We start from the raw sequence: 12,328 nt of genomic DNA on the forward strand, positions 1-12,328 counted from the left end.
ATAGAGTGAATCCCAAGCCAGCTCCATGCTAACAGCACAGAGCCTGACATGGGGATCTATCCCACAAACCGTGAGATCAGGACCTGAACTGAAATCAAGAGTCAGACACTTAACCAATTGAGCCACCCAAGCACCCCTATTATTTTATTTTTAAATATTTTATTTTGGGGCACCTGGGTTGGTTAAGAGTCTGACTTCGGCTCAGGTCACAGTCTCGAGGTTTGTGAGTTCAAGTCCCACAGCAGGCTCTTCGCTGATAGCTCAGGGCCTGGTGCCTGCTTTGGAGTCTGTGTCTCCCTCGCTCTCTGCCCCTCCCCTGCTCACGCTGTTTCTGTCTCTCAAAAATAAAGTTAAAAAAAATTAAATATCTTATTTATTAAGTTTATTCATTTATTTTGAGAGAAGGAGAGAGAAGAGAGAGAGAAAGAATCCCAAGCCAGCTCCACACTGTCAGCACAGAGAGGGAAGCAGAGCTTGAGCCCATGAACCATGAGATCATGACCTGAGATGAAATCAAGAGTCAGACACTCAACCAGCTGAGCCACTCAGGCACCCCCTAAATATTTTATTTTTAAGTTATCTCTACACCCAATGTGTGGCTCAAACTCACAACCCCAATATCAAGAGTCCCATAATCTACCGACTGAGTCAGCCAGGCCCCTTTTATTATTATTGTTATTTTAATTTTTAATTTTTTTTTTTAAATTTTTTTTTCAACGTTTTTTATTTATTTTTGGGACAGAGAGAGACAGAGCATGAATGGGGGAGGGGCAGAGAGAGGGAGACACAGAATCGGAAACAGGCTCCAGGCTCCGAGCCATCAGCCCAGAGCCTGACGCGGGGCTCGAACTCACGGACCACAAGATCGTGACCTGGCTGAAGTCGGACGCTTAACCGACTGCGCCACCCAGGCGCCCCAATTTTTAATTTTTTTTTTAGTAATCTGTATGCCCAACGTGGAGCTCAAACTTATGACCCCAATTTCAAGCATTGCATGAATCACCAACTAAGCCAACTGGACACCCTGTAGGTAACTACAGTACAATATGAACTAGGTATGTTACACAGGGAGGAACCTGGCAAGGCCTTTTTTTTTTTTTTTTTTTTTCCGGCAACGCCTTTTTTTAAAAAAAAAATTGTTATTTTAACGTTTATTTATTTTTGAGACAGAGAGAGACAGAGCATGAACGGGGGAGGGTCAGAGAGAGGGAGACACAGAATCTGAAACAGGCTCCAGGCTCTGAGCAGTTATCACAGAGCCCGACACGGGGCTCAAACTCACGGACCGCGAGATCATGACCTGAGTTGAAGTCAGCCGCTTAACCGACTGAACCACCCAGGTGCCCCTGGCAAGGCCTTTTTGATCTCTGTGTCCCATTGTTTCTGGATGGCCCAGCAAACATTTATCAAAATTTACTTTTTATATTCTTCCTATGAATTACCTTCCTTCCCTTTCAAGCCTCAGACCACTACCTCCTTCTCCTTAGTCCAGGATGACATATACACCTCATTTTGCTTGACTGTCTTTGGAATCTCTCATATTGATGTGGATGTTCCACATGTATGTAATTAAATTTGACTTTTCTTCTGTTAATTTGTCTCATCTCAATTTAATTCTTTGATCAGCCAGAATAATCTTGAAGTGTAGCATAAAAATCTTCCTCCCCAACAGAAGTAACAAAAGAAAAAAATAGATAAGTTTGACTTCAAGTTGTACACAGAACTAGAACTCTTAGCACTCAGTCAAAAAGGCTAACAACCACATTTAAAATTGAGCAAAGGTAATGGTTGCATAACACTGTAAATGTACTTAATGCCCCTGAATTGTACACTTCTCAAAATGATTAAAATGATAAATTTTATGTTGCATATTTTATACTGCAAAGAAAAAATTACCAAGGGAGTGTAAGGGGAACCAAAGGATACGAACAGACATTTCTGAAAGCAAGATATACAAATGGCCAATAAGAGGGGTGCCTGGGTGGCTCAGTCAGCTGAATGTCTAACTTCAGCTCAGGTCATGATCTCATGGTTCATGAGTTCGAGTCCCACATTAGGCTTCCTGCTATCAGCCTGTCAGTGCAGAGCAGCCTGCTTGGGATCCTCAGTCTCTCTCTCTGCCGCTCACACACTCACTCTGTCAAAAAAAACCCAAAAAACAAATGGCCAATAAGATAACATTGTTAGTCATTAGGGATACCCATTAAATCCATTTCATACACAGGGATAGCTATAATGAACAACTTTTATTTATTTATTTACTTATTTATTTTTAGTATACATACATATTAAAAAAAAATTTTTTTTTAACATTTATTTACTTCTGAGAGAGAGACAGAGACACAGAATTTTAAGCAGGCTCCAGGCTCTGAACCGTCAGCACAAAGCCTGATGCGGAACCTGAACTCAGGAGCCATGAGATCATGGCCTGAGCTGAAGTCAGATGCTTAATTGAGCCACCCAGGCATCACAGCTGTAACAACTTTTTATTAAAAAAATTTTCTTTAATGTTTATTTATTTTTGACAGAGAGAGAGAGCATGAGCAGGGGAGGGGCAGAGAGAGAGAGGGAGACACAGAATCCAAAGCAGGCTCCAGGCTGAGCACAGAGCCCAATGCAGGGCTCAAACTCACAGACCACAAGATCATGACCTGAGCCAAAGTCGGATGCTCAACCGAGTGAGCCACCCAGGCGCCCCCTGTAACAACTTTTTAAAAAGAAAGTAAGGGTTGAGGAGGTTGTAGTAATGTAAATTAGTGTAGACACTGTGAAAACAGTTTGGCAATTTCTCAACATTTAAGTATGGAATTGCCATGTGATGTAGAATTCTCCTAAACATATACCTAAATAAATTGAAAACAAGAGTTCAAACAAAAACTTGAGTATTCACAGCAGAATTATTATAATAGCTAAAAGTGAATGAAGACAACCTAAACGACCAACTGACAAATAAACAAAATGTGGCAATATCTGAAAGGAGGGAGGGAAGAAAAACAACAACAAAATATGGCAATGTCCATTTAAAAGAATAGTTTTAGCCATAAAATGTAATGATGTACTGATACTTGCTACATGGAACCTTGGAAATTGCTGCGGAGAACAAAGGCAAAAGCAATATGAAAAAAAAATTAAACTTTGTAACTTACAGCCCATTACAGAGCGACCTTCCTTAAGGAGCTTAGCTGCCTAAATGTTAATACTTTGCTAGAGGCAAAAGGCAACCTCAGTTTAACTTTAGCCAACCTCCAGGATCCTGTAAAAATCCCCTTGGAAACTTCCTTTATCTCTATCCCCCAAGATATAGGTGAACAATCATCCTCCAAGCATATGGCCCACTGATAGACATCTGAAGGGTCTCATGACTATTTCACTAGCTAGTAGTAAATAACCTTATCCTAACAACATCTAGCCCCTCAAAGTCCTGGAAACCTTGCTTCCAAATTCCTTAGAGACTTCTACTATCCCTACCAACCTCCCAACTTGAAAGCATATGTAAACAGCCACTCCTCACAACCCAATACAGCCCTTTCTGCCCATGGGTCTTGTCGCGTGCTTTAATAAAACCACCCTTTTGGCATCAAAGATGTCTCAAGAATTTTCTTGACCTTTTGCTCCCAAACCCCAACGTTTCACATTAGAAACAACAATAAAGTTGAAGAAGTCAATAAGAAAAGGACATGTATTATATACTCATTAATATTAAGGATCTAGGACAGGCAAATCCACGGAGACAAATCAGATCAGCGGTTGTGAAAGGATGGCGGGAGCAAGGATTGAGGAGTGATTCCTTAATGGGTATGAGTTTAAGGGCCGACTTGATGGTTACAGAACCTTATGACTATATAAAGGCCACTAGAAAAATAAAAAATAAAGGCCACCGAATTGTGCAAAATATTTAAAAGAGTGAGTTATATGGTAAGTGAATTTTATCTCAATTAAAAAAAAATAAGGAAGCTGGCACAGGACATATTCATTCTTCCAAGTACTTGAATGAGGAAAAAAAAAAACAAAAAAGGCGAAGAGCACAAAATGGCGGCAAGCCGATCGGATCACGTGACCGCCGATTCTTTCCTGCCCAGCCTAACAAAAGTCTTTTCTACAGAGCTGGCGCTGAGACTCCGCTGGCTCATTGTTATGGGAATCCCAGGTAACTCTTCTCAGGCGCGCTCTCGCTCTAGCTGCGTAGCGAAAGCGGTGAGCGTATTGAAGGCGAGCTGGGGAGCGCGCACGCAGAACGCAAACCCGTCAGCACCGTTCTCTGAGAGATGAGGAGGAGGGGAGAGGCGTGGAGGAAGAGGGGGAAGTTGGCGCATGCGCCCAAGGCTGACGGGTTTCAAATGGCCTCGGTGTTAGCCGGGACCCGATTCAGGTGAAGGTTTGGTCCTCGCGGTTGGAGCAGCGGGCGGCGGAACCGGGGTTCCTATCGTCTTTCGGATTCGCAGAAGGGCTGGGATCGACCGTTTGGGGATCACGGCGTCCGTAGGCCAGCGACGGTGGGGTTCTCGTGGGACTGGGGCGGGAGGGACACGGTCCCTTTTGTGCGGGTCGAAGCAGGCCCCGCGCGGCAGGCCCCTCCCCCACCGCTTCGTTTCCCCCCGCCTTCTCTCCCCCGGGGTTCTTCAGGTGCCCCCGGCGCCCCTCAGCCTCGGTCTGGCGGGTCGAGAGGGACTGCCGAGCGCTATCCCTCGCTGCGAAGCGGTTGAGCTTTAGCCTCCCGGTCTCCGGCCCAGGGCGTCGGGCGGCTGGCGGCGGCGCGGGTTTTGGGGGATAGAGGCTCTCTGCCCGGCACGGTGGTTAAGGGGACCAGGACTTTCAATACCCAGTGTTGGCGCTTCGCCCAGTCTCGTGAGACGTAGGATTCTGCCTTCTCTGGTCAGCGTCCCGCAAGGAGCTGGGGCTGGAGGAAGATGGATGGCAGTGCTCTGGCCCCTCCGAGTCGCGGGGGGAAGGAGGGGGTGCGCGGGCTGAGATCTTCGCCTTTTCTGGCCTGATTTTGGGGGGGGAGGGGTCTTAGCGATGGTTCTTTGGGGGGAGGGATCCGTTATTTCAACTGTCTTTCCCCCTCGAGGGAGGGGAAAGAAAAGGAGCCCCTCGGCCCTTTCCATCCCGAGAAAGTAAGGAGATGTTCGTTATTTAGAGGATAGTCTTAAAGACCTTTATTCAGTGTCTCGTCCCAATTTCCGTTATTGGTTTTACCACTTTCAATGTCCAACTCATTGCCAAAAGAAACACGCAGGCTTTATTTTGTTTGAACCCGCAACTGTGTAGTTCTTTTTGTTAAGACTTGGGTTGATAATAGCACATGGTTTTCGTTGAAATGTGAGTTTGTAGTCACAGAAAGAAGTGCCTTTCTTACTAGTCTACCCCTAATGTCCTATGTTGAATTTGGGTATTTTTGGTGAGATACTTGATGTAAAATGTTTTTGCTGCATATCGGACGTTGGTATACACCTTGCTATTTATACTATGATCTACGAAGGTGTCCTTGAAAAACATTTCTTTAAAATAATATTTTCATGATGTTTATAGTTTCAAGTTTGAAATGTGGGTTCTTTCTTAATAGATCGCTGCTATAGAAGACAAACAAGCGAAGGCTTTTTCCTCCTTTCATCATGGCTCAGTTTGGAGGACAGAAGAATCCGCCATGGGCTACTCAGTTTACAGCCACTGCGGTATCTCAGCCAGGTCAGGCTACTGAACACAAGTACTGTAAACTTGGGGGTTGGGGGGAGGACGTGTTATAACTATGTGAATTAGGCTATATGTAATACTGTAAAATGTTTCCAAATGATGTATCTTTTATTTGTGAAGCTTTTAAAATTCATGGATCAACTAGCAAAACATGTCTTACATTGCAGTTTGGACAGTTTTATATAGTTTTTCAAACATTAAATTATTAACTTTGGTTTAATTAGGTTAGCTACTTGATTGATTAGAGGTTATCTTATTTGGCATGGTAAGGTGTCAATATTCATAAGTTATATTTAAAAATAAATGTATTAAAATTTTATATTTGAGAAATTATATACGACTGCTTTTCAGTTGTTTGAATTTAAAGTACAAAACCCAACTCTGAAGAATTTACCAAGCAAAGGAGAAAGATAAATAGATATAAAAGGAGCCAATGAATGTTTACATTTTCTAAATATGGTCAACAGAAAAAATGTCATTGTAAATGTTTCATTGAGCTTCTTTGCTTGTAGGAAGATTTTTTTTTTTTTTACACCATTTCTTGACTTCTTGTTTGTTTGTTTGTTTGTTTTTTAATTTTTTTTTTCAACGTTTTTTATTTATTTTTGGGACAGAGAGAGACAGAGCATGAACGGGGGAGGGGCAGAGAGAGAGGGAGACACAGAATCGGAAACAGGCTCCAGGCTCCGAGCCATCAGCCCAGAGCCTGACGCGGGGCTCGAACTCATGGACCGCGAGATCGTGACCTGGCTGAAGTCGGACGCTTAACCGACTGCGCCACCCAGGCGCCCCTTGACTTCTTGTTTGAATCTTAAATAAATTCCCAAGGATTCTATGGAATGAATTTTACTTTCTTTGAGTACTCAGAAAAGTTGCAGCTTATTCTGTTAATTTGAGTATATTTTTATTTATGACCTCTCTAATAATGGTTCTTTGCCATGTTTTATGTACTTGAAATATTTTAGTAATTTGAGGTCACTTATAGAGACACTATAATCTTCTGACTTGGGTGTTCTAAAATTCAATGGACATGATTATCTTGTTAGGTAGGTGACCTTTTTCCTTAAAGAAATAGATACTTTAGAGTTTTTATTTTAGTTACTCTTTGTTTAGGAGGTTAAATGATCAGTTCTACAGGTAACTGAAGATATTATGAAATAGTAGTTATAGATTATATTTAATTCAGATCCAGGTATTTTGTTATGTTAAATAATAATGGGGACTTTGGTGTTCGTTTTGATGAAACAGGAATTCTTAGCAATTACTGTGTGTCCGGAAACAAGTACTAGGTACTTGTATGCTGGTAAACTAAACATGTTTTACCCAGCTTTTTCTGCATATAATTTGTTTTAAATTTGTATCTGTATTGTTCCAACAAAATAGCTGTTATGGTAAAAGTTACTTTCTATAGCTCTTAACATTTGTATTGTAATTACTTAAATATAGGTTGTACTCTTTTTTTTTGTTTGTTTTCAGGCTGAGCCAAGGAGACAGCAAAGGCTTATAAAAAATGTCAAACAAAAAGTCAATCATAAATATAGGTCTCCTTTTCGATATTTAGCAACAAAGTCCAAACATAAAGGGATTTGTGTAAATGGAGCTTGTATTTGTGCTGTAGGAAATTATGGGTTATCTTAGACCTGTTGTTAATCAGAGATTTTCAAAATCAAATTTTATTGACATATCATGATTTCAGTAAGTAGGCAAGTGTTTTGTTAGCATGTATCTACTCTTAGCTTTCGTGTAAAAATCCTGGAGTAGGCTCTAAATGGAACGCTTTAGCGATACTGTTTTTATTGAAATGTATAATTTCCAGGTGCTGTATATCAGGCTGCTTCCTTATAGCTTGCTATTTTCTTGCCTTCATCTTAAAAGTCTTATTTGAGATTAATCAGTATCTCATCTTATTGGATCTGATTTTTAGAACCATTCAAATTTTTGTAAAAGTTACATTTTCAATCCTCAGGCAATTGGAATGTCTTACTTACATCTCATCTCAATGGAGAACATTTATTTTTTTTTTAAGATGAATTTTTTGGGATGCCTGGATGACTCAGTTGGTTAAGCTTCTGACTCTTGATCTCAGCCCCACGTTGGGTCTGCACTGGGCATGAAGCCTACTTAAAAAAAAAAAGATTTTATTTTTAAGTAATCTCCACACTTAACATGGGGTTTGAACTCTCACAACCCTGAGATCAAGAATCAGATGCTCCAGGGGCGCCTGGGTGGCTCAGTTGGTTGAGCGTCTGACTTCGGCTCAGGTCATGATCTCACGGCTTGTGGGTTCGAGCACCGTGTCGGGCTTTGTGCTGACAGCTCAGAGCCTGGAGCCTGTTTCAGATTCTGTGTCTCCCCCTCTCTCTGCCCCTCCATTGCTTGCGCTCTGTCTCTGTCTCAAAAGTAAATAAACATTAAAAAAAAAAAATGAATTAGATGCTCCACTAATGAGCCAGCCCGGTGCCCCTCAATGGAGAACATTCTAACCTAATTACAGTGCTTTAAGTTTTCTCCTGGCAGCTTCAAATACAATTTAAGAAAAAAATTTTAACAAAGGACATATAAGGACTTAAGGCAATAGTGTAGGTGTCACTTTTTACTCTATTGAAAAAACGAAATACACATAGTAGTATCAGAGGCCACTGTCATAAATTAGATGATCATGGAACAGAAAAAGGTTAACTGAATAATTCAACTTGAATTAAGTATTTTATTTTTGTGCTTATATTTCTGACTCATTTTCTGTCTTTTTTTTCACATTTATTTATTTTTGAGAGACAGAGCACAAATGGTGGAGGAGCAGAGAGAGAGGGAGACACAGAATCCGAAGCAGGTTCCAGGCTCCGAGGTGTCAGCACAGAGCCTGATGTGGGGCTCGACCCACAAACTGCTAGATCATGACCTGAGCTGAAGTTGGGCACTTAACTGACTGAGCCACCCAGGCACCCCCTGACTCATTTTATTTTGAGAGCAATATGAAAATTAGTACACTTGGGGCACCTGGGTGCCTCAGTTGGTTAATCTTTCAGCTCTTTATTTCGGCTCAGGTCATGATCTCACTGTTCCTGGGTTCCAGCCCTGTTTGGGATTGTCTCCCTCTCTCTGCCTCCCCTGCATTTGGCATGCATCCTCTCCCCCCCTCTCTCTCTAAATAAATAGCTTTAAAAAATTGCTACTCTTCTGTTATATAACTTAACATAGTTTTGTTCAGTTAAAGACTATGCTATTCCATTTTCTAGGATATTTTTAGCATTTTTACTAACTTTGAAAATTCTCAGCTAACACTGAAAGGAAAATTTCATTGCATTCATGCAGATGACTTAAGTAAAACTTAAGTAAAAGCATGCACAATTGTGTTGTATTGTTGAAATCTGTTGTAAAAGTGAAGATGAGTATTTGAATTGTTTCTGATCAGTTTTTTTTTTTAATTTTTTTTTTTTACATTTATTTATTTTTGAGAGACAGAGCACAAGTGGGGGAGGGGCAGAGAGGGAAGGAGACACAGAATCCAAAAGCGAGCTCCAGGCTTTGCGCTGTCAGCACACAGCCTGATTAGGGGCTCGAACTCAAAAACTGTGAGATCATGATCTGAGCTGAAGTCGGGTGCTTAACCAACTGAGCCACCCAGGCACTCCTGATTAGTTTTAATACTGAGCATATTCAGGGGCGCCTGGGTGGCTCGGTCAGGTAAACATCCGACTTCAGCTCAGGTCATGATCTTGCAGTCTGTGAGTTCAAGCCCCACATTGGGCTCTGTGCTGACAGCTCAGAGCCTGGAGCCTGCTTCAGATTCTGTGTCTCCCTCTCTCTCTGCTCCTCCCCCACTCATGCTCTGTCTCTCTCTCTCTCTGTCAAAAATAAATAAACATTAAAAAAAACCTTGCATTGGGGCGCCTGGGTGGCGCAGTCGGTTAAGCGTCCGACTTCAGCCAGGTCACGATCTCGCGGTCCGTGAGTTCGAGCCCCGCGTCAGGCTCTGGGCTGATGGCTCGGAGCCTGGAGCCTGTTTCCGATTCTGTGTCTCCCTCTCTCTCTGCCCCTCCCCCATTCATGCTCTGTCTCTCTCTGTCCCAAAAATAAATAAAAAAAAAACGTTGAAAAAAAAAATTAAAAAAAAAAAAACAAAACCTTGCATATTCACTTAAAATGTTACTAATTCCTAGGTGTCATCATCTGTCATCTTTGATTTTCTTTTTCTTTATCCCCCATATTCAATCAAATATCAAATCATGACTTTTTTCCCCTTTGAAAATGCCTCAGGTATACTCTTATTTTACATTTAGGCCCTGGGCACTTCACGTTTGAATAACTGCCACCAAGCAGCTTTCTCTTGCTTACAGTTCATATACCAGAGTCTCTCACCTAACTTTCAGGACTTTCCATACTTTTCTCAAACCCAATCCAGGGTGCTTACCATAGATCTTTAAGTCAAAAAGTTCTTTTTAAAAATATTTTTTAACGTTTATTTATTATTGAGAGAGAAATACAGAGCATGAGCATGGGAGGGGCAGAGAGAGGGGGAAACACAGAATCCGAAGCAGGCTTCAGGCTCTGAGCTGTCAGCACAGAGCCCGGCATGGGTCTCGAACACACAAAGCACAAGATCGTGACCTGGGCCAAAGTTGGATGCTTAACTGAATGAGCCACCCAGGCGCCTCCAGTGAAAAAGTTCTTTTTCCCATCTGTCACTTGGTGGCATTGTTCTTCATTATTCTTTATTTAGTTCTAATTGTTTTTATTTGCTTTCTTCTTTTATTTACTGGATAGGCTACTTGTTATTTCTCTCTCTGCTCCAATGTGTATGTCAGATGTCATATTCCTAAAGCATAATTTCTGTCTAAATCACAGAATTTTTCAAACCTGGATAAAACCTGAGCTAGATTCTGTCTCAACTCCTTTCTCTAACAGATAAGGAATTTGAGGCCCAGAAAGGTGAAGAAATTTGCTTAGGTCTTATAGAACATCACAAGAGAGTCCATGTTAGCACATCAGAATTGTGGTTCATTATATTTTCCATTTTTCTCTTATCTGCAAAAGTATCTTCAAGTACTTTTAGAATTTATTTCAAACTTCTTGGGATGATGGTATTCAAGATGTTCTGTCTTTCCAGTCCAAATCTCATTTCTTCCACACTGAAATAATTGTGTGTGTGCACACGTGCGTGTGTGTGTGTGTCTGTTTAAGAGACGGAGGAGCATGGGCGCACAAATGGGGGAGGGGCAGAGAGAGAGAGAGGGAGAGAGTCCCAAGCAGGCTCCACACTGTCAGCCTGGAGCCCCAGTACAGGGCTTGAACTCACAAACCTTGAGATCATGACCTGAAGTGAAACCAAGAGTTGGATGCTGAACTGAGGGAGCCATCCAGGCCCCCTGAAATAATTGTTCTTAATATTTTCCCTTTTTTTTTTTTTCTTTCCATTTTCTAACTGAAGTGCTATGGTATGTATTCAGTGACATTCTTAATTTGGTTCCAGAACTTTTATGTTTCAAAGTTTTAACAGTTTTCTGTGTATAAAGAGACATTGATAGAGATTGCTGGCCAACCACTGATTGAATGTTTATGAGAGATTTATTTATTTTTATTTATTTTTACTTTTTAAGTACTCTCTATACCCAATGTGGGGCTTGAACTCACCACCTCAGGATTGAGAGTTGCACGCTCCACTACTGAGCCAGTCCTGTGCCCTACTGATTGAATCTTTAGCCCTTATTATTGACTAGGGGTAGTTTTTAGATTTGATTGAAAATACTTACATTTGTATATGTTTATAATCATAATTTTGAAGTATTGGGAATGATTTAGCATATTCTAACCAGTTTGTCACCTATTTCTTACACCTCTTTGTAAAATGACTACATTTTGTCCATAGAGGAACACGAACTGGTTTAGGAGTTAAAAATATAGTGATAATGTGCTTTTACACAGGTGACTGAAGCTAATATCAATGCAGTTTTAAATACGATCCCATTTTTTCTACCTCTTTATTCTTGCCCAGTAGTCATCTTTTAAAACCCTAATCTCTTGAGTCAGCAGCTCAAATTATTAAATTCCAACATTCAAGGTCCTTTTCAAATGAGTAATAGTTGATATAGTATGTATACTTCACTTATCTTAGTCATCCCTAGACAGACTTGGATGTTTATAACTGATTTGGTAGGAAAGAATTGCTACTGGTGTTGGCTTAACCCTGCTTTAAAAAATTTATTTGTTTATTGTTTTTGAGAGAGAGTGAAAGCAGGGGAGGGTTCAGTGAGAGAGGGAAACACAGAATCTGAAGCAGGCTCCAGGCTCTGGGATGTCAGCATAGAGCCCGATGTGGGGCTCGAACTCTCAAACCACGAGATCATGACCTGAGCTAAAGTCAAACACTTAACTGACTGAGCCACCCAGGCACCCCTGGCTTAACCCTCTTTAAGCACTACTAGTACTGTGTAATAGCGGGTAGTCTCTAAAACCTTATCCTAAAAGTAAAGAAAAATGCACATAAAATCTATTAAGGCTCAACCCCTCCCCCTCCACCCCACCCTGAATATGCCTTACCTGTGCTCTTATTCAGTGAGAGCTGCATTAACATATCAGATTATAAACCAGTGAGTGCCCCATCTCTCTGTCCTAACTTGAGCATGCCACTTCTGTTTAT

General features: G+C 41.3%; 1 protein-coding gene across 5 annotated transcripts in view; it reads left to right on the forward strand.

The window, feature by feature from the left end:
• The first annotated feature begins 4,247 nt into the window (after nucleotides 1-4,247).
• Nucleotides 4,248-12,328, forward strand: part of CCAR1 (cell division cycle and apoptosis regulator 1) — a 63,667-nt gene continuing 55,586 nt past the window's right edge. For 2 of the 5 annotated variants that reach the window (XM_058696528.1, XM_058696531.1), the window contains exons 1-2: nucleotides 4,299-4,493; nucleotides 5,564-5,685. In XM_058696528.1, the coding sequence (XP_058552511.1) occupies nucleotides 5,613-5,685 (73 nt within the window). In that variant the 5' untranslated portion in view covers nucleotides 4,299-4,493; nucleotides 5,564-5,612. Of the gene's footprint in view, nucleotides 4,494-4,850; nucleotides 4,873-5,563; nucleotides 5,686-12,328 lie in introns of those variants that run through there. The other 3 variants (XM_058696529.1, XM_058696532.1, XM_058696530.1) reach the window with 3 other exon arrangements.

The sequence above is a fragment of the Neofelis nebulosa genome, chromosome 13 (assembly GCF_028018385.1).
Source record: "Neofelis nebulosa isolate mNeoNeb1 chromosome 13, mNeoNeb1.pri, whole genome shotgun sequence".
Taxonomy (NCBI): domain Eukaryota; kingdom Metazoa; phylum Chordata; class Mammalia; order Carnivora; family Felidae; genus Neofelis; species Neofelis nebulosa.